This window comes from Anomaloglossus baeobatrachus, chromosome 1 (genome assembly GCF_048569485.1).
Source record: "Anomaloglossus baeobatrachus isolate aAnoBae1 chromosome 1, aAnoBae1.hap1, whole genome shotgun sequence".
Taxonomy (NCBI): domain Eukaryota; kingdom Metazoa; phylum Chordata; class Amphibia; order Anura; family Aromobatidae; genus Anomaloglossus; species Anomaloglossus baeobatrachus.
The window spans coordinates 219649405-219673353 of NC_134353.1; the positions used below are offsets into that span (position 1 = coordinate 219649405).

Genomic DNA, 23949 nt, shown 5'->3' on the forward strand with positions numbered 1-23949 from the left:
TTTTTGGGGGGCAGCAATGAACAGAAAAATCTTGCTGACAGATCAGAATCATTCCATGCCCTGGACCCTACAAGTGTATGTGCTGGAATACAAAGACGTCTGCTCCAACATCTCCAGACAGGAGCGAGTGAAGGGAATGGCCCTTTTTTTCAGAAGATGCTGACTTTGCCAGGATCCAATAACTCAGGGTAACTGTTTTACAACCACAGTGGCAAGTTTTTAATTTATGACTAGAGCAAAACTACAAAACATAGTTGGGCTGCTCCAAAAACCATTGTAATTGTGCAATTGTCTGCAGGAGTATGGGGTGAGGTTAATAATAGATGGTCTGATGTCAGGTTCTCATTAACGCCATGTCATTTTCATTTCAAGTATTCTATGTTGATCAGCGCAATTTCTTAATTCATTTTTATACCGGTCAGACCTTCATTTTTCTGATACAGAGCTCCAGATCTCAGCTATAAACAGAAATAAACAGTCCTAGATGATTACAGTTTTCTCTAAAAATACAAGCAACGTTAAGCAACCTTGTTTATGATATGTAGGTGTCACGATTTTTCCACTGATGGCTTTATTACTTATACTGGTGAACTGGAGTTCTGATCACAAACATCCAACAACTAGAATTCTAGAATTTGACATTTAGATAAAAAATAAATCGTGTCCAAAAATTATGAGCGAGCACTACCATGCTCTGGTGCTCGGTACTTGTAACGAGCAGTCGGATGCCCGGATGGGCTTGACTCATGTCTCGAGTATAAAGGAAGTCAATGAGGAACTCTAGCATTTTTCCCAGAATATCTCCCAGAAAAGTGCTTGAGCTCCCCATTGACTTCTATAATACTTTGTACTAGAGTCGCACCCATCCGAACGTCCAACCACTTGTTACAAATACCAAGCACCAGAGCATCACTGTGTTTAAATGCAAAATATTTGCTGTAATTGGAGTAGAAACATGAGATTTAACCCCTTAACAACAGCGGCCAGTAAAATTACGTCCCAGCAAACATAGTGTTAATCTCATCTGGCTGCTGCAGGCAGCCGGGGGTATTCGCACACATGTCAGCTGATTTGTACAGCTGACGTGCCTAGCAGGCACGAGCAGATCCGCAATCTGTCGGTACCTGTTAAACCCTTAAATGGTGCTGCCAAAATGTGACAGCGCCATTATAAAATCGAGGTCATGGTTAAAGTTTACTCACCGCCCTACACCGGAAGTCACAAGACGTGATCACGTGGATCTGATGGTTGTCATGGTAGCACAGGGTCATATGATGACTCCTGTAGCTCACATGACTCACTTCCTGTTTCACCCGGCCGAGAGCTGTGTGAAACAGGAGAGGAGCATATCTTATGTTCACTGCTGTGATCAGCAGATACGGAAGAGTGATCAGACTGCTGATCCTTATTGTCCTTTAGGGGGTCAAGAAAAAAGAAAAAAAAAAGTTTTGAAAAATTAAAAAAACAAAAATAAAACCTGGAAGTTCAAATCACCCCCCTTTCACCCAATTGAAAATGAAAGTTAAAAAAAAAAAATGAAAAATACACACATTTTGTATCGCTGAGTTCAGAAATGCCCGATCTATCATAATATAAAATCAATTAATCTGACTGGTAAACTGAGTAGCAGCAAAAAAATTCGGAACGCCAAAATTACGTTTTTTGGTCACGGCAAATTTTGCACAAAATGCAATAACAGGCAATCAAAATGTAGCATCTGCGCAAAAATGGTACAGCTAAAAACATCCGCTCAAAATGCAAAAAATAAGCCGTCACTGAGCCATAGATAATGAAAAATGAAAACGCCACGGGTCGCGGTATAAAGCGCAAAATGTACGCCACTTTTTTGGACAAAATTCAGATTTTTTTTTTTTAAACCCCTTATGTAAAAGTAAACCTATACATGTTAGGTGACTACGAATTTGCACCGACCTGAGGCATTATATGGACATATCAGTTTTATCATATAGTGAACACAGTGAATAAAATATGTCAAAAACAATCGTGCTTTTTTTTTTGCAATTTTTTCGCATTTGGAATTTTTTGTTATTTTCCAGTACACTATGTCAAAAACTAATAGTTTCACTTTAAAGTACAACTCATCCCGCAAAAAACAAGCCCTCATATGGCTATATTGACTGAAAAATAATAATAAAAAAAAAGTTACAGCTCTTTGAAAAATGGTAAAAAAAAACCCCAAAAAACGGAAAGCGCAAAATCAGTCGATTGTGAAAGGGTTAAGCCACCCAACCAATTCTAAAAAGGTAGCACTGCAAACATTTACACCACCCAAACCCTCAGAAATGACAAATGCAGCAGGGAACAAAAATAACCCCTAAAATCCCAACTCCTTAACTGTCCCCGATCAGCCGTAGATAAAGATAATGAGGTCATAAGCTTAATGGCTGAAAAATAAATCCAAAATAATAAAATCACATTTATATGTCAATGAATCGGCTCTAGAGCCGCAGTTATCGAAAATCCCGCCCACCTCCTTCCTTCCGCATTGCGGGCGGGACGCAGGTAAGGTGAGGTTCCTCGTTCCTGCGGTGTCACACACAGCGATGTGTGCTGCCGCAGGAACGAGGAACAACATCTATAAACAACCATTAAGAATTTTTGGTTTTGGGACGACCTCTCCACGGTGAATGATTTTCACCACTTTGGAGGACGTTTAAGGTCGCTGGTAAGTGTTACACGCTGCGATACCGTTAATGACGCCTGATGGGGTCATGTCGTTAGTGACGCACGACGATAAAACATTAACGATATCGTAGCGTGTAAAGCCCCTTTAAGGCTATGTGTACATGTTCACTATTTGCAGATCTTTCTGCAGCAATAAAAAGTTTTCTTAGGAAAACTGCATAATGTGTGTGCGACTGATACGCTACTTGTGTTTTCTCCCCATTCGTTTGAATGGGTGAAAAACGCTGAAAGAATTAATATGCTGCAGATTGGAAGGAAAAAACCCAACACGCTTTGATGTTTTATATCTGCAAGGAAAAAAATTAGCAACTTGAGAAATCTCATTCACATTACTGACAGGAAGAAGCTGTTTTTTTTCTCCTTATGTTAAAAACGCAGCATGTGAACAAGCCCTAATTCAGACTGCTCAAAATATTTCTCTTTGTGCAAACTTCTGGTAACTTCAAGGCAAGATGATATTTCCCTACTTACTCTAGTCATGCCATCTATAATGTGTACACTATTGCTCCCATGTAGCATTAAGAGTTGTGGGTGCAGGTGGGTGTTTTATCAGGGAGTCAAACTCTAAAAGGAGAGAGCACCATCAGTACACAGCGTCCTTTATCTGTTCTTCTCTGTAGTACAAACATCCTACATATTTTCTCTCCTGAGTATATACAGTGTGTCCACCGCCATTAACTTGAGAACGGTGGCAGCTATAGGCATAGAAGTGGTGTCTAGGTATAGTAAAGTAGCCATGCGCTACGCAATGAAACCACCTATAGCAACAACGGAGTTATTTTTATCTCGAAAACGGAATGAGATCGAGAAAAAAAAGTGAATTGCAAAGTTGTAGGGCATCATCAATTCAACACGAATCGTCACCTTGCATACAGAAATGCTATGATTAGAACGTGTAAAACTCACAAGGCTGCGGATGTGAAGCGATACCTCATGGAGACCTTCCTACAAGTCATTGGGTATGGTGGCTGCGTGGAGTGGCCTCCACGCTCACCTGACCTGACCCCATTGGACTTCCTTCTCTGAGGTCACATCAAACAGCAGGTGTATGCGACCCCTCCACCAACATTGCAGGACCTACGACGACGTATTACAGATGCTTGTGCAAACGAGTCAGCTACCATATTGCACAACGTGCAGCAAGATACAGTATGCTGTCCAGAGTTCAGATGTGCATTGCAGCTGACGGTGGCCACTTTGAGCATCAAAGTTAAATGAGCGCCATATGCGTGATCAGCATTCAATGTTTTGGGGGGTCATGGATTTCATATCACAGCATTTCTGTATGCAAGGTGTCGATTCGTATTGAATTGATGATGCCCTACAAGGTTTTAATTCACTTTTTTTCTCTATCTCGTTCCGTTTGAGATAAAATGTTAACTTCGTTGTTTTCCACCAGGTGGCGCTATAGGTGGTTTCATTGCGTAGCGCATGGCTACTTTACTATACCTAGACACCACTTCTATGCCTATAGCTGCCACCGCTCTCAAGTTAATGGTGGTGGACAGGATATGGGTGGACACACTGTATAAAGCTGAGCTACACTGGGACTGGCTGAATCCATCTCTGAGATCTTATCGCTTTATGTAGTAGATGTAATAACAATACCAATTACCTCCAAATAGAAATGTAGTATAGTTCTTCTGATTCACTATGTTGCTTACCTCATGTGCAGGGCATTGCAGGACATTAGGTATTCATGGTTACGACCACTAGCAGCTGTCACTATATGCATGGTCGTAACTATGGATTCTTAAGGTCCTGCAATGCCCTGCAGAGGAGGTAAGTGACATAGTGAATCAGAAGAACTATACTACATTTCTAATTGGAGGCATTGGCTAATATTATTATTACACCTACTACACATTAGGATAGGATATTGAAGATGGGAATAACACATTAAGGAAAAGGGAAGTCATCTTATTGAGGTGGTTTTTAGATATCCTTGTGGAACAGTACTTCCAAAAACCATAATGATAATGAGGGACGAGTTGAGTCGACAGAGAAGATATGAGGACTGTTAGATTTGCATTCAAGACCATCAATGTGGTATAGTTGTATTTGAACATAATTTTTGAAAATGAAGTGTATTGGACTACTCTGAAGTTTGTCTAGCTCAGAACCGTGAGCTAGATTGGACTACTTGCAGACAGAAGTCACCATGCTGAGGGCAGCAGAGACTGACATTACACCGAACAGGTTGAGCATCCCCTCCAAGTAACTCTATATTAATGTTTTTTTTAGCTTTTAGGGAGGGGCCACGCAGGGCACTAAGTGATGCTCGCATGACACTCGGCTTGCGCTGGCAGCACAGCAGGAGCCGAGTGTCATGCTAGTATCCATGCGACTGAGGTCCGACTGTGCGAGCGGACCTCAGCTGCGGGGGGGGGCGGGATTTCTCTCCCTCTCTCCTCCGTAGCCGGCTACTGCGAGTCTCGCTCTACACACGCGGTACATTGGTGTACTGCGAGTGCAGTGCAATTTTTCTCTCGCCCCATTCACTTGAATGGGTGTGAGAGAAAGTCTCGCATTATAGTCGCAGCATGCTGCGATTGTTTTCTCGGTGCGATTAGGGCTGAGAAAATAATCGCTCATGTGCGCTGACATACAGGCTAATATTGGTCCGAGTGGAATGCGATGTTTTATCGCACTCCACTCGCACCAATTTTCTCGCCGCGTGGCTTTAGCGTAGTGTAAAAGATGAGGCTCCATTCAATTTATATAAACATTAAAACAAGCATTTTAAAATTCAAATATTCCAAATTCTAAACAACACAACACATTTAGATGATTAACACAAGACATCTAATATTAACCATGTTTATTTTATTCTTAGATCACTCTAATATTTAATCAAACAGTAGTAAAAAGGGTTAAGCCAAAGTTAACAGTCTACATTTGTAATCACTTGCTGTAAGACAATAAATAAAATATATTTCTAAGGAATGTAAGAAAACAACCACCATACTTTGACATCACTCTTTATTGAACCAGAAGTAGGGACGCTTTGGTCTTGCCATATTCTATAAGTTTCTGCACTTCTATATAGCAGCGTATAACAGTTGAAATAAAGGACATGGTGGAGATCTAAGTACATACCCTTGTTTCTTCGGGGAAATTCACCTATGGTTTGTGAATCAGTTCGCTCTAAACCATGAGGTTTAGGTCTTAAAATTTTAGGGCTTTGACCTAATTGGTAAAAAGAAGACTCTCTTAATAAAACAATTGCCTGAGGGGAAAAAAAGGAACAAAAACGGAGTTCGGTACGGAAAGCAGCGTAATCCAGGCGGCACAGCAGGGTTAATTTAATCAGCAAAAGCAACCCTGTCCAGAGAACATTCACAGCTGAGCTGCTTTCATGCTGAAAGTGGAAGCACCAAATTGAAAAGAAAAACAATGCCACATGCCAGAAGCCTTCTGAAGCCAGCGTAAAGGAATTCAGGAAAGTAGTCCATCTCCTCTACTACCCCACATCAACTATTCATCAACTAATACTCACCCACAAGTTTATCTTCACTTAATTTTCGTAGCTGGACAAACCCTTTAAGTTGTTTCAATGTGCTTACAGAAAAAACGTGTACAAATATTCTTTACGGAAGTTGCCAAATCCACACTGATCCAGGTTGCTTAATCCCTTACTTAGACACAGAAGAGGCTTCCTTACCCCAGTCTGGTTCATTTCAATACCCAGCCCTCTTCTCTGTCTTGGATGTTGGATGGTATAGAAATTGAGACTGAAGGGGTGGGGAATAGGTGGCTGAAATGAGGCAGACGGCCAAGTCCACCTCACGCACACCATTACCACCAGGGGAGGGAGGAAGCCTGTGCCGGTGTCCAAATTAAGATGGAAATGAAGATGCTGGTACCATTAATGATGGCTTGTCATCAGGGCAGCTTTCCTTTTTAAAGTATATTAGTATCAAGTATTTTGATCTTAAAAGCATTAAAACAACTTTTATTTAGCAAGACAACCCCGTTTATTCTACTATAGCACCATATCATAAAACATCAACTAAAAAAGGATGATAAAAGTGCAGATGTACAGTGCTACATCAACCTACAACCAACAAAGCTACAAGATCCACAGCATGATACAAGTCACTAGAAGAAAAAAATTATTAAATCTGACAAAAGAAAAAATAAACAATTAAAAACAATTTGATCTAACGGTATGGGAAATTATTTTTTCAGAGAGGAGAATTGAAAAGGAAATTTTGACCCTCAAAAAGTTACTACGTAGGGTAAAATCAAAAATGAAGCACACTCACCTGCTGTCAACCCCTGGATTCAACACCGGCCACTTTTATGGTCTGTGTCCGGACCAGAAGCCATGAGGTTATGCCGCTGGGGCCTATAAATGGCTGTGGTCAGCTGACTGGGCTGGTCGATGATGTACAGTTGCATTCAACTGAAGACCGAGGCCAATCAAAAGCTTCTGGATCCAAGGGGTTGAGTATTTTTATCCCCATCCATGTTTCTGGCAATTTTGTTTATTGAGGTTGGACTACCACATTAAAAAGGGAACCAGCTAACGCGTTTCACACTGTAGGTGTACAGATTCCTTTAGCTTATTTGTGCCGGGTGTTTACCACAGTCGTGATCAAAACTTGAGACAAACACAAAATTTTGGTTTTCATAAAATTTGCTACATCTTTTAGTCATATTTCTATGGTTACTTAAGTACAATTACAAAAATTTTAAAAGTTTATAAACTTCTTACAAATACATCAAGTTTACGCAAAGACTCAATAGTTACAGTACTAACCCTCATTTTTCAAGACTTCTGAAATTTGGCCTGGCATACTGGATATCGGCTTGCGGCCAAATCCTGACATGACATGACTTAGCACTCATCTTTTCTGAAGGGGGCTTCAATAGAGAAAATAACTTTATCCCATTTATCTAAAGTCTAATGCCCATACTGCCTACAGAATTTCAAGTCTGTCCTTGGTTTTCTTGGAGAAGTGAGTACTTTCCTATACTTATTAACACCAGGCCAGCTTCCTTAGTCTTACTGTGCACGAACACCAATCATTGCTGAGCAAGCTTTTCACTGGTGTTGAATGGCTCTTCTAACCAAATAATCTTTGGGAGACTGAACTTTCTTGGACACCCTGAAGCTTTCTTCACTGGAATTTAACCTCTCTTTTGGAGGCGCTTTATGATCAGGTTTGGTTGATTAAAGGACAATCATACAAGCAGCAATGTCCTTGCCTGCAAAGCCCTTTCTGTTATGCAAAGCAAGGATGACTGATGGGGTCTTGGAGGTAGCATGGTTAACATGATTTTAAGCACCACTCCCCTTTGAATTATAAAAGCAGACTGGTTGCTTTCAATCAGTATTCCAGTGTGATATCAGCTGCTTTGTCCTCATTAAAGGGAACCTGTCACCACTTTTTTGCCCTATAAGCTGCGAACCACTACCACCGGGCTCTTATATACAGCATTCTAACATGCTGTATATAAGAGCCCAGGCCACTGTAAGAACATAAAAAACACTTTATAATACTTACCTATCGGTCGTGCGGTGGGCCATATGGGCGTCTCCGTTGTCCGGTGCCGGCGCCACCTCTTGCGGCCATCTTCGTCCTCCTTCTCTAGCCCCGGTGCATGACGCGTGCAACGTCATACACACGCGCACACTCGCTGGCTTTCGGGTCCTGAGCAGACCCACTTTGATCAGCCCTGAGCGGGCAGATCAAATTATTGTAGTGCGCCTGCGCTGGATCGGCGAGTGTGTATGACGTAGACGCGTCATGCACACAGGCTTCAGAAAAAGGACGAAGATGGACGAAAGAGGCGGCGCCGGAGAACGAAGACGCCCATATGGCCCACCGCGCGACCGTTAGGTAAGTATTATAAAAGTTTTTTATTTTGTCACAGCGGCCTGGGCTCTTATATACAGCATGTTAGAATGCTGTATATAAGAGCCCGGTGGTGGTGGCCGCAGCTTCTAACCAAAAAAGTGGTGACAGGTTCCCTTGAACACTTTCTCCTGAGCTAATGAGAAGGTAACTGAAGTTCTGTAAGCAGGTCATTTTGTGGCAGGGCTGAAATTCAGTGGAAATTGGAGTTTTTCATAAGACAGAATTTTGTACATTTTTTTGCAATTCATCATCACCCTTTATAACAATCTAGTTAATGCAAATTGCCACCATAAAAACTAAGTAACAAACTTTGTGAAAACCAAAATTTAGGTCAGTTTTAAAATTTTTGGCCATGACTAAGTAGCAACCTAAAAAGATCAACAAGAGCTACGGTTGTAAGTTGACTACTCCGATCTCCTGTGAAAACCAATGTTGTCACATGCTATTTTGCTTTCTGCTACAATTCAAATTAAATACGTACTAACAGCAAGTCTACTTTTTCTTTCACATGGGAAGTTTTCCCTGCACACTGGAATTGCAAGCCAAGTAAAGAAAAGACCACCTTTTATTCGGAATAGATTTTTTTGTGGCAGATTCAGTTCCAGTATACACTGTGTCCACTGCCATTAGCTTGAGAACGGCCGCAACTATAGGCATAGAAGTGGTGTCTAGGTATAGTAAAGTAGCCATGTGCTACACAATGAAACCACCTATAGTGCCACCTGGTGGAAAACAACGGAGTTAACTTTTTTATCTCGAAAACGTAACGAGATAGAGAAAAAAAGTGAATTACAAAGTTGTAGGGCATCATCAATTCAATACAAATCGACACCTTGCATACAGAAATGATTAGAATGCGTAAAACTCACAAGGCTGCGGACGTGAAGCGATACCTCATGGAGACCTTCCTACAAGTCATTGGGTATGGTGGCTGCGTGGAGTGGCCTCCACACTCACCTGACCTGACCTCATTGGACTTCTGTGAGGTCACATCAAACAGCAGGTGTATGCGACCCCTCCACCAACATTCCAGGACCTATCACGACGTATTACAGATGCTTGTGCAAACCTGTCACCTTCCATATTGCACAACGTGCAGCAAGATACAGCATGATGTCGAGAGTCCAAATGTGCATTGCAGCTGACGGTGGCCACTTTGAGCATCAAAGTTAAATGAGCACCATATGCGTGACCAGCATTCAGTGTTTTGGGGAGGTCATGGGTTTTTATTATAGCATTTCTGTATGCAAGGTGTCGATACGTATTGAATTGATGATGCCCTACAACTATGTAATTCACTTTTCTTCTCTTTCTCGTTACGTTTTCGAGATAAAAATGATAACTCCGTTGTTTTCCACCAGGTGGCGCTATAGGTGGTTTCATTGTATAGCACATGGCTACTTTACTATACCTAGACACCACTTCTATGCCTATAGCTGCTGCCGTTCTCAAGTTAATGGCGGTGGACAGGATATGGGTGGACACACTGTATATGTTGCATTCTGGGCATTTTTTATGCAAGACTCATTCACTCAATGGAAAACCACTTGTAAACATAATCTGATGAAACTTCTTTCAGATGACACCCAAATTTTCTATAACTGTCCACTTAAAAGTGTATGAGGGGGCTGGCAGGTAAAACGAACCCCAAGTCCCGCTGTTCCCCAAGTGCCTTTAACTATTTAGTTGATAACATAGACAACATAAACACAAGATGAATGAATTATAAAATTCAAATTAGCCAAATTTTAAAGTATTTTAAAATAACTCCAAAGGCTAAAAATGCCCACAAAAAATATATTCTCCTTTTTTCAGTCTAGTCTAAATTGCAGAGCTTTCAGTCCAATCTTTAGACCATCCACACATGATGATGTTCGAAAGGCAACGTTTTTGCCACAATTGCATAAAATAAATGATAAACGGCTGCAACAGGTGAATAAATGCAAGATTTCCTAAAGAATGGCTGCTACATTTCCTACTTGTGCTTTTATACAGGCTATGATAGTCCCTCCTAATTGGCTATGCTATACCACGTGATTGTTGCACGGCATTATAGAAAAGCCCGTTAAATCGCGGCCATGTGAGCCTTCTCAAGGTGAAGCAATTTTCTGCATTGTCTATGGCAGTGGCCATTTTTGGAGATTCATGGAAAGCCATCTGAAACTTATTCAACATTGATAGGTCTAGCAGATTCCCAAATATTCAACACATTCGATTTGCTCATCTCTAGTAAACACCAAGTTCCAGTAGACCGTGTATTAAATCAGAACAAACCATTTATCACCATGGGATCCTTTGTTTAGTGCTATAATTTAGAGTAGAGTGCATTTGCATTTCTATAAAAATCAATAGCAATCAAACATTTAAATTATGCATTCAGGATGTATTTCACAAAGAGATGGATGTATGTGGAAAGTAATAGGCAAATCCTTTCACAGCACTATCTACTGCTAATTGACAGTTTGGAAACTTATGATTCCACTCTGCCTGGATGGATGGTTGCATGGTGAGCCTCCATCATACATTCGTGAAAATAAAGGAACCATCAACATTTACACCAGTGCACTTATCACTTTAAGAGTTCAAAGAAATAGGATCATATACTGAGGAAAAGGCCACGGTCTCAAAATAATGACGGCTATATTAGGTTTAAAAAAATGAAAGATTTTTACAAAGACACTGTCAAGACCATTTTCAGGTTTGTACTTTAGTTTTTGTCTCCACATCTTCCAAAGGCATTTTTATTTTATTTTAAAAGCAGGGGCTTTTTGGTGTAAAATTAGTTTGAATTTTAAGGGCCACTATTTATTTTACATATTATATGTACAGTGAAGTAGGATAAAAACATTCAATGAGGGGTGAAATGGAGGAAATACATATATATAAGAAAAACCACAATTCTGCCTTGATGCTTAGGTTTTGTTTTTTATGGAATTCACTGTGGGATAGAAATAACCTGACGCAATTCTTCAGGCCAGTGCCATTACAGCAATACCAGGCCAATATAGATTATTTAAATCTTAATATCTAATGGGGTTTTTTTGTGTGCAATTAAATGAAAAAAAAAAACAAAAAAAAAAAATCATATATCTCTCTATCTATAATTATATATGAAAATTGTAGATTCACATTGAATGCATCAAAACTATGAATTAACATGTGGAATGAAATATTTAACAACTGACAATCAGTCTTATATTCTAGGTTCTTCAAAGTAGCCACCTTTTGCTTTCATTACTGCTTTGCACACTCTTGGCATTGTCTTGATGAGCTTCAAGAGGTAGTCACCGGAAATCGTCTTCCAACAGTCTTGAAGGAGTTCCCAGAGATGCTTAGCACTTGTTGGGCCTTTTGCCTTCACTCTGCGGTCCAGCTCACCCCAAACCATCTCAATTGGGTTCAGGTCTGCTGACTGTGGAGACCAGGTCATCTGGCGTAGCACCCCATCACTCTCCTTCTTAGTCAAATAGCCCTTACACTGCCTGGAGGTGTGTTTGGGGTCATTGTCCTGTTGAAAAATAAAATGATGGTCCAACTAAACGCATACCGAATGGTATAGCATGCCGCTGCAACATGCTGTGGTAGCCATGCTGGTTCAGTATGCCTTCAATTTTGAATAAATCCCCAACAGTGTCACCAGCAAAGCACCCCCACACCATCACACCTCCTCCTCCATGCTTCACGGTGGGAACCAGGCATGTAGAGTCCATCCGTTCTCCTTTTCTACATCGCACAAAGACACGGTAGTTGGATCCAAAGATCTCAACTTTGGACGAATCAGACCAAAGCACAGATTTCCACTGGTCTAATGTCCATTCCTTGTGTTCTTTAGCACAAACAAGTCTCTTCTGCTTGTTGCCTGTCCTTAGCAGTGGTTTCCTAGCAGCTATTTTACCATGAAGGCCTGCTGCACAAAGTCTCCTCTTAAAAGTTGTTCTAGAGATGTGTTTTGCTGCTAGAACTCTGTGTGGCATTGACCTGGTCTCTAATCTGAGCTGCTGTTAACCTGCGATTTCTGAGGCTGGTGACTCTGATAAACTTATCCTCTGCAGCAGAGGTGACTCTTGGTCTTCCTTTACTGGGGCGGTCCTCATGTGAGCCAGTTTCTTTGTAGCGTTTGATGGTTTTTGCCACTGCACTTGGGGACACTTTCAAAGTTTTCCCAATTTTTCAGACTGACTGACCTTTATTTCTTAAAGTAATGATGGCCACTCGATTTTCTTTACTTAGCTAGAATACAAAAATTCTAACAGTCTATTCAGTAGGACTATCAGCTGTGTATCCACCAGACTTCTGCACAACACAACTGATGGTCCCAACCCCATTTATAAGGCAAGAATTCCCACTTATTAAACCTGACAGGGCATACCTGTGAAGTGAAAACCATTTCCGGTGACTACCTCTTGAAGCTCATCAAGAGAATGCCAAGAGTGTGCAAAGCAGTAATCAAAGCAAAAGGTGGCTACTTTGAAGAACCTAGAATATAAGACATATTTTCAGTTGTTTCACACTTTTTTTGTTAAGCATTTCATTCCACATGTGTTAATTCATAGTTTTGATGCCTTCAATGTGAATCTACAATTTTCAGAGTCATGAAAATACAGAAAACTCTTTCAATGAGGTTTGTCCAAACTTTTGGTCTGTACTGTATGTATAATATATATATATATATATATATATATATATATATATATATATATATATATATATATATATATATATATATATATATATATATATATATATATATATATATATATATATATATATATATATATATATATATATATATATATATATATACACATACATACATACATACATACATATACACACACACACACATTATATATTGTGAGACTGTGACCGGGGTTATCTATGACGGCCGGTATGTCTCGCCCCGGTTGTGCTCACTCCATGATAGAAAGTAACTCCACTCCAGGGTTAATGCTGCTTCCCTACAGGCTTAAGGAAGGGTTAAAAGGAAACAGGAACAAGGGCGGGGGTGCCGGGTGTGAGAGAGTGAACACAACTCCCTGAGCTCTCTGCCGGAGAGGCACACGTGTACTGTTGTGGACTTTTGTTTGGATATTAAACCGTGTGCTGTGACCCTTGATGCCTGGATCCCGTGTCTTCTGCTGCGCAGCCGACCACGCTACCTCACAATATATATATATATATATACATACACATACACACACACACACACACACATATACATATATATTATATATATATATATATATATATATATATATATATATATATATATATATTACATACATACATGCATGCATACACATACATACATACATACATACATACATACATACATACATACATACATACATACACACACACACACACACACACACACACACACACAGTCTTTTCTAATAGCTCCAACTACTTTTTTGGAGGCTGAAAAAAGATTTTTTTTCCCCTTGGGAGGTCATCATATGGGGGGATAAATAATATATTTCAAAACAGAATTATGGGAGCTTCAATATTCAAATTGTTTGTTATATTTCTGGAATGCAAAAATAAAGGATTTTAAAATTTTATTTTTTTTTATATTTTCTACATTTTTTTTTAATTCTACTAAAGGGATTTAAAAATCAGCAACTGTACAATACAATAAAAAACTGAGTAAAACATGAAATATAATTTTTGGGCCTCAGGTATTAGGTTTGATTTCATGTATATTCAGTCCTCTGAATCAGAATGTCATTCATTTTTTTGTAGCAGTTCTACTTTTTTAGATAATGTATAGTTGCCCACACATGAATTTGGGCTTTTTTTTTTCCTTGAGAGGGGCATTAATTATAGAATTAAAGATGTAAAGAACATTTAAATAACTATTAAAAAGGTATTTGTCAAATACATAACTGACCATCTGTGAATCCATACAGACTCTAGGTGGCATGTTCCAGAAAAAAGTGGCAACGCAGTATTGTACGTGGCAAGGTCGGTAATATCTTTTCACTTCAAGGTGAGTTATTGTGCTCTTGACTTCTACAGAAAATCATACCACGATCACCTGTGACTTTTCTGTGTGGATTTCACGATCTCAGTGTCCCTCTTTTGAAAGGTGAACAAAAACTGCCGATGACTGCACTTTTGTGCACACCTAAAAAGATGAGCACCACCGCACCACAGGCCAGACAGACGTCCAAAGTAACTCCCTCTGCCTCATTGCAGCGAATTTTGCGTTGGAAATTTTAACTGAATCACAAATTTCAGAGATCTGTATGTAATCCATGGTGTAAGCGCTGATCGTAAAGCGCCAGATAAATGTGCGCGGCTATATACTGCGATCTCTGGGAGGAAAAAGGAAAAGCAGAAGAAATGGCTTTATTTATTACGGCGTACACCAAGCAGTATAAGTGATTAGGCAGCTTTATTCCTCAGGTCAGTACGATTACAGCAATAACAGACTGATATAGGGTTTTTTTAGGTTTGGCTATCACAATAAAAAAAATGCTTTTTTACAAAATAAAGATTTTTGTATCACCGAATTTTGAAAGCCATCTTTTTTTTTTGTTTTCTGCCGACAGTCATGTGAGTACTTGTTTTTTTGCAATGAGTTGGAGTTTTTAGTGGTACTATTAAGTCACAATATCTGCTTTTTGTGAGGCAGAATCCAGAAGAAACAGCAAATAAGGAACTGTATTTGTGGTTTTATCTTTTTACACCATTCGCGGTGTCGTAAAAGTGATGTTAACTTTATTCTTCGGGTCAGTACGATTACAGCAATGCCACATTAATATTATATTTTTATGTTTTGCAGCTTTTACACTATAAAATCTATTTTATAAAATTATAGAAAAAAATGTGGTGTGAATTAGTGTTTGTCCCCTTCCTGATTTCTTATTATTTTGCATGTTTGTCACACTTAAATGTTTCAGATCACCAAACAAATTTAAATATTAGAAAAAGTGAACACAAGTAAACACAAAACACAGTTTATAAATTAAGGTTTTTATTAAGGGAAAAAGAAATCCAAACCTACAGGGCCCCGTGTGGAAAATTGACTGTGGTTTATCACATGTTTGGGAAGTGAAGTTCAGTTTCCCTACCCACACCCAGGCCTGATTACCGCCACACCTGATATCAATAAATTAACTACTTAAATAGGACCAGCCTGACTAAAGGCCCCGTCACACTAAGCAACATCGCTAGCAACATCGCTGCTAACGAACAACTTTTGTGACGTAGCAGCGATGTTGCTAGCGATGTTGCTGTGTGTGACATCCAGCAACAACCTGGCCCCTGCTGTGAGGTCGTTGGTTGTTGCTGAATGTCCTGGGGCATTTTTTAGTTGTTGCTCTCCCGCTGTGAAGCACAGATCGCTGTGTGTGACAGCGAGACAGCAACAACTAAATGTGCAGGCAGCAGGAGCCGGCTTCTGCGGAGGCTGGTAACCATAGTAAACATCGGGTAACCAAGAAGCCCTGTCCTTGGTTACCCGATATTTACCTTTGTTACCAGCCTCCACCGCTCTCACTGTCAGTGCCGGCTCCTGCTCTGTGCACATGTAGCTGCAGGACACATCGGGTTAATTAACCCGATGTGTGCTGTAGCTAGGAGAGCAAGGAGCCAGCGCTAAGCGGTGTGCGCTGCTCCCTGCTCTGTGCAGCTGCACCCTGTACTCTATACCCTATATATGTACCCTGTGCAGCTGCACCCGGTGTGCGCTGCTCCCTGCTCTGTGCACATTTAGCTGCAGCACACATCGGGTAATTAACCCGATGTGTGCTGTAACTAGGAGAGCAGGGAGCCAGCGCTCAGTGTGCGCTGCTCTCTGCACGTGTAGCTGCGTGCCCTGGTAACCAAGGTAAATATCGGGTTGGTTACCCAATATTTACCTTAGTTACCAAACGCAGCATCTTCCACACGGCGCTGGGGGCTGGTCACTGGTTGCTGGTGAGCTCACCAGCAACTCGTGTAGCGACGCTCCAGTGATCCCTGTCAGGTCAGGTTGCTGGTGGGATCGCTGGAGCGTCGCAGTGTGACATCTCACCAGCAACCTCCTAGCAACTTACCAGCGATCCCTATCGTTGTTGGGATCGCTGGTAAGTTGTTTAGTGTGACTGGACCTTAAGTGAAATGGACCAGAAGATCTTTAAAAGATAGATATCATGCCGGGATTAAAAAGAAATTGAGATCAGTCTGGAAAAGGTTATAAAGCCATTTCTAAAGCTTTGGGACTCCAGTGAGCGCCATTATCTACAAATAGAGAAAACATGGAACAGTGGTGAACGTTCCAAGAAGTGGCGGGCAGACCAAAATTACCGCAAGAGTGAAGCGGCGACTCAAAGAGGTCACAAAAGACCCAACAACATCTAAAGAACTACAGGCCGTATCTGCCTCAGGTAAGGTCAGTCATGAGCCCACTACAAGAAAGACTGGCCAAAAATGGCCTGCACGGCAGAGTTCCAAGACGAAAACCCCTGCTGAGCAAAAAGAACATAAAAGGCTTCTCTCAGTTTTGCCAGAAAACATCTTGATGACCCCTAAGACTTTTGGGAGAATACTCTGAACTAACACGACAAAAGTTGAACTTTTTGGAAGGTATATGTTCCATTACATCTGCCTTGGAAGTAACACAGCATGTCATAGAAGGTACATCATACCAAGAGTAAGATATGGTGGTGGTAGCATGATGTTCTGGGGCTGTTTTACTGTTTCAAGACTTGGAAGACTTTCTGTGGTAAATGGAACTATGAATTCTGCTGTCTACCAAAAAATCCAGAAGGAGAATATCCAGCCATATGTTTGTTACCTCAAGCTGAAGCGCACTTGGGTTATGTAGCTGGGATGGCAATGATCAAAAACATACCAGCAAGTCACTTCTGAATGATTTAAGGAAAAACAAAATTAAGACTTTGGAGTGGCCTAGTCAAAGTCAGTTTCATGCTCCAAAAGCCTCCAGTGTGGCTGAATTACAACAATTCTGCAACAATAAGTGGGCCAATATTTCTCAAGAGCATTGTTCAAATTGTCTCTCCAGTAAAGGAGACAAACTTTAGCACAGCGCCACCTATTGGAAGTAGCGATCCTAAAAGTCACAAGTGGATTTTTAACAATCCTTTTCAATATGACTCAGTATATATAAGCCAGATCAGAATCCCAATTTGCAGACACGGTGTTTCGGGGTGCTTGCCCCTCGTCAGTGCAAAGTATGGGGGTGTCTGATCTGGCTCATGAGAAAGCTATGTGGGGACCACGGGGGAACACTATTCTCGTTAAGGAGACTTTGCAAGCCAGTCTGGCTGCCAAGTAAGGGGACTGTAGAGCATTGTAAAAGACTCCTTGCCAGCTATCGCAAACTCTTGATTGCGGTTGTTGCTGCTAAGGGTGGCTCAACCAGTTCTTAGGTTTGGGAGCAATCACCTTTTTCACACAGGGCCCTTTAAGTTTGGATTTGCTTTTCCATTAAAAGGGAACCTGTCACCAGATTTTACCCTTGTAAGCTGCAGCCACCACAAGTAATCCTTTTTTAAAGCATTTTAAAATGCTGTATATAAGTGCCCAGGCCGATCTGTATAATGAAAAAAAAAAACGCTTCTATTATTCACACCAATGGGCAGTCTGGTTCAATGGGCGTTGCTGGTCTTTGGACCAGCGCCTCCTATCTTCTTGCAGTTGCTGACGTCCTTCTTGCTTCATGTGGATGAGGCGTTCTACGACATCTACACAAAGTCCGCTATTCTGTTCCTGCACACTTCTCTCTGTATTGCTGAGGGCAGAGCAAAGTATTGTAATGCGCAGGACCGGGGAAAGGTCAAAGAACGCCCTCGCATGCACAATACAATACTTTGATCTGCCCTCAGCAGGGCAGAGAGCTGTACGTGCGTAATGGAGGACTCAGTGTGGATGATATAGGAAGCGTCATCCACACGAAAGAGGATGTTGATCGCAAGAAGATAGAAGGCGCTGGATTGAGACCAGCGACGCTCATGTGACCAGACCGCCATGCAGGCAAGTATAATAAAAGCTGTTTTTTATGAAATACAGATTGGCCTGGGCACTTATATACAGTATTCTAGAATGATGTATATAGGGGCTCACTGGTGGTGGCCGCAGCTTATACGGGACAAATCTGGTGACAGGTTCCATTTAATAATAAAGACCTTCATTTATAAATTGAATTTTGTGTTTACTTGCGTTGTCTTTTTCGAATATTTAAATTTGTTTGCTGATCTAAAACATTTAAGTGTGACAAACATGCAAAAGAATAATAAATCAGGAAGGGGGCAAACACTTTCACAACACTGTATTTTTCATATTGCTGTATTCTGAGAGCTATAGCTTTTTCTTTTGCTGACAGAGCTGTATGGCAGCCTGTTTTTTTTCTGTGGAACAAGATGACATTTTCAGCGGTACACACAAACAAAATTTCTATCTTTTTGAACGTGTTTTAATCCACTTTTTTGCCAGCTTTATGATGATGAGTTTCTAACACATTATTTTTTTGTTTGTTTTTTTAGTGTTCAATGAAGGGGTTAACTAGGCTGACAATTGTATAGATCGGGTTATGAACGAGGCAATATCAAATGTGTACTTTGTTTATTTTTTACATGAAAATATGCATTTAGAGGAATTTTTTGATCTTTATTTTCTGATTTTTTTTTTACAATTTTTTTTGTTTACTTTACTTAGTCCCTATTAGAGATGAGCGTTCGGTAACAGACTTCCAAAAAAAAAAAACCAAGATTCGAGCAGCGCTGTGCTTGGTGATGCTCAGCCGTGTGCGAGCCCCTTGTAGTGTTTGAACGGCTCAGATTTGGTGTGAAATCAGCGTGATCAGATGTAATGTGCACGTACAAAAAAAAAAAAAAAAGAAGCTTGAAAAACTCTGCTCACCCTCCCTTGGAAGTGTTTTGCTTATGGCTGGCTGAATGTAGGTGGAAACCCATACTCCCCAATTACTTCCATTGAGGTTCAGTTCAGGTCAGGATCACAAAGTGAACCTGATCTAAGGTCTAAGGTTCGAATGTACCTGGCGAACCGAACCTCCAAAAGGTTCGCTCATCTCTTATATGGGACATTGCCTTTTATTGCACAGATTGCAGGTATAATGTATTGCAATGCACCAGCGGCACTGACAGAAGCATCTAGGATGATAGAGACGTTCTGTAGCTTGGTGACCCAGAGGTTGTCATGATGACTTCAGGTCATCATGGCAACAATAAGGTCTTCGCAATCCCATTGCGGGGGCACAGATCCGAGGGGAGCAAGAGTGCGATCCCCCATCCAGACCCCTAAATGCTGCAATCGATTGCGGCATTTAGAGGGTTTCCATCACTGTCAGTGAAAGCCGAGGCTCAGCTCTCAGGTAAGCAGAGTCTTTAGAGCCAATCATATGGGCACAGCTACTGTGCCCCTGCGATTGCCAGGACGCACGGAGTACATCCAAGGTGATGAAGTACCAGGCAAGCAGGACATACCCAGTACGTCCAAGGTCGGGAAGAAGTTAACAGGAACAGTGGCGATTAAGATAAGGTCTGGAAAAGCCAGCAAAATTTCTGTCAGAGCTGCTTCTAGGATTGCTAAAGATCCAAATCAAAGCACCTGCATGACTGCAAAAGACCTTCAGGAAGATTTATAAGACTGAATTTGTAGTACATTGTTCTACTGTTCAGAGACACAAGAACAAATATGGCCTTCGTGGAAGAGTCATCAGAAGAAAAGCAATTCTGCATCCTCACCATAAAATTCAGCGTCAAAAATATGCAAAAGAACATCTATACAATGAGGTTAAAATAGAACTTTTTTTGCCACAATGATCAAAAGGTATGTGGGGAAAAAAATGGCACAGAATTTCAGGAAAAGAATATCTCACCAACCATTACGCATGGGGGTGGATCTTGGATTGTTGTTCTGTTGCAGCCAATGGCACAGGGAACATTTGACGGGTAGAGGGAAGAATGGATTCAATGAAATTTCAACAAATTCTTGAAGTAAACACCATCTGTGAAAAAGCTGAAGTTAGAAAAAGGATGACTTCCACAAATGGATAATGATGATCCTAAACTCACGTAAAAATCCACAATAGACTACCTCAAAAGGCACAAGCTGAAGGTTTTACAATGCTCCTCACAGTCCCCTGATCTCAAGATCACTGAAAATCTATGGCTAGTCCTCAAAATAGCAGTGTATGCAAGACGACCCAGGAATGTCACAGAACTGGAAGACTTCCAAGGAAGAATGGATGAAAATCACTCAAACAAGAACTGAAAGACTCTTTGCTGGTACAAAAAAATGCTTACAAGCTGTTGTTCTTGCCAAAGGGGATGCTACTAACCATACAATCGGTCCACTTTCCTTATTTTGTTAATTTTAAAATGTAAAATGAGAAAGTAAAAAATACTATATTATATATGCGCAACTCAAAAACAAAGAAAATGTGTCATCTGTAACTTTACGCCTTTAGAGAACATTTCATATTCAACTGACACTGTTCAGAATAACAGTAATTTTGGGGCTCCCAAACATTTCATGTATATATATATATATATATATATATATATATATATATATATATATATATATATATATATATATATATATATATATATATATATATATATATATATATATACACATATACATATATATACATATACATATATATATATATACACATATACATATATATACATATACATATATATATATATACACACACACACACACACACACACACACACACACACACACACACACACGTTACGTTGTGTACATTTTTGGGTACAATAAAGATTTTACTTGTTTGTACGTAATTTCATGCACATTTTGAGCAAAATCTATACGTGATGTTAAAAGCAGGGTGGATAAAAATCAATGGGTTTTTTAAAAAAAAATAAAAAAATAAAAAAAAATCGGATTTTTTTTATTTAAATCGGATTTTTTTCAATAAACTGCTTTTTGAGGAAAATATTTTACCATCCAAAGGTTCTTCCATCATGAGATAAAGTCGAGTTGTTTAACTCAGTAGAATAAAGGCTGTATGTGTGTAACATTCACAATGCCATGCTCTTCCAGAGGTTTCTCTAGGATTAGTGGGCAGTTTCTCTCCTATATTATCACAGACGCTCGCTTTACTTACGCAGTTCTCAAAACTGAATTTGACTCCGCAGAGGTCCCAGCCTCTTCTTCACGGCAAAAATATTACAACATGAACAGAGTTGAGAAAAAGACCTTAATCCTATTGTTCTACAAACCTATGAATACAGAATCAACCCCTTCAGTGCCAAGTCCAAGAAGTTAGACAATATGTTTCTGATTGTTTGGAGTGGAATAGATCTGCACAACACAAAAAGAATGTGAATCTAAGTGTGAGGAGGAGGAAGGGCAAGCAGACAAGAAAATGAAAGTGAAACTTTGAGCACAATACTGCAGCATAGCCACAGACAGACAAGTCTGGATCTGTTTGTGTGTACGATCTGAGGTTTATTACATTCTTTCCTTATAATGGCAGCAGGCCGTAAAAGAGACCCAGTTTGGGAATATTTTAATGAAGCTCCTTCGCCTATCGGTAAGGCAGGCATGCGTGCAAAATGCAAACGATGCAACAAAGATGCAAGGCCTGGTGGCGCGAATGAGGCAACATCATGAGAAGTGCGGTGATGAAGATGACCAAAGAAACTTCTGAACAGGCAGGATCTTCAGGTTGGTAAACATTTTTATTGAATCCTATTTCTAAAGGCTGAACTGTCATGTGTGAGAAAAATTATATTTCTTATTATTACTGTATGTTACTGTCATTTGTTACAGTTATGAAGAAATACAAATATTCCTTTTGGGGCAGGGGCAGTGATGTGTTGTGTACAATAAGCAGAAATTGTATAATAAACAATAAAATAACAGCATTGACTTTTTTTGTTTAGGGGAATTCATGGATTCTGGAAACTATCCACCTCCAAGATCACCATCATCCTGTTCTACAGTTTCAGAGTTATCCATCCAGGATAGTGCTTCATTAGCAGCAGCATCATCATCATCAGGCACCCACAGCCACATATCACCATCACCCAAAAGGAAGAAAAAACCTTTACCTCCTGGAACCACCATAGATAGGTTTGTGATAAGAACTAGCAGATTAGAAAAAGAGTTGATTGATGAAAAAATTGCCCAGTTTATTTATGCAACAAACTCTTCTTTCCGTCTGACTGAGAACCCACATTTCATTAATATGGTTCAGTCACTGAGCCCAGGATACAGTCCACCCAGCAGAGCTGATGTTGCAGGGAAACTGCTGGATCAAGTGTATGACAGAGAAATGGAGCAATGTGCAACAGCTCTGGAGGGTAAAATTGTTAACCTAAGTATTGATGGGTGGAGTAATGTCCACAATGATCCTATTGTATGTGCTTGTATAACAACAGAAGAAGGTAAAGTCTTCCTTGCACAAACAACTGATACGTCAGGAAATGCACACACAGCAGAATACTTACAAGAAGTGGCAGTAAAAGCTATAACGACATGTGAACAAAAATTCAAATGTCTAGTACGCAGTTTGGTCACTGACAATGCTGCAAACGTATCCAAGATGAGAAGAGATTTAGAAGAGCAGGGAGGGAATACAAAGCTGCTAATAACATATGGTTGCAGTGCTCATTTGCTGCACCTCTTAGCCAAAGACTTAAGTGTTCCAGAAATAAAGGCTAATGTTGTTGAAATTGCTAAATACTTCCGTAATAATCATTTTTCTGCAGCAGCTCTAAAAAGGATGGGTGGAACCAAGCTAACGCTCCCACAAGATGTTAGATGGAACTCTGTGGTGGACTGTTTTGAGCAGTATATCAAAAACTGGCCTATTCTGATGACACTTTGTGAAGAAAATCGAGATAAAATAGATGGCACTCTCACGGCCAAAATCCTCAACATTGGGCTTAAGAGAAATGTTGAACATATGCTGAGCTTCCTGAAACCCATCTCTCAAGCTTTAAACAAAATACAGAAAAATAGCTGTTTTATTGCGGATGCTGTTGAAATTTGGAAGGAACTGAGTGAACAATTAAAAACAGAACTACACATGGACAGAATTAAATTACAAGCAGTAAACAAACGAATGGGACAAGCACTGACTCCAGCTAATTTTTTGGCAAATATTGTCAATATCCAATATCAGGGTCAAAACCTAAAGCTGGTGTCACACATAACGACGACGACAACGACGTCGCTGCTACGTCACCATTTTCTGTGACGTTGCAGCGACGTCCCGTCGCTGTCGCTGTGTGTGACATCCAGCAACGACCTGGCCCCTGCTGTGAGGTCGCCGGTCGTTGCTGAATGTCCAGCTTCATTTTTTGGTCGTCACTCTCCCGCTGTGACACACACATCGCTGTGTGTGACAGCGAGAGAGCGA

General features: G+C 40.4%; 1 protein-coding gene across 4 annotated transcripts in view; it reads right to left on the reverse strand.

Moving 5' to 3' along the window:
* GAB1 (GRB2 associated binding protein 1) overlaps nucleotides 1-23949 on the reverse strand; it is a 164277-nt gene that overhangs the window by 14132 nt on the left and 126196 nt on the right. For 2 of the 4 annotated variants that reach the window (XM_075348156.1, XM_075348150.1), the window contains one exon: nucleotides 5806-5895. The exons of the other annotated variants lie outside the window; for them this stretch is intronic. In XM_075348156.1, coding sequence (XP_075204271.1) covers nucleotides 5806-5895 — 90 coding nt within the window. The remainder of the gene's footprint in view (nucleotides 1-5805; nucleotides 5896-23949) is intronic. 4 annotated transcript variants of the gene reach the window in all.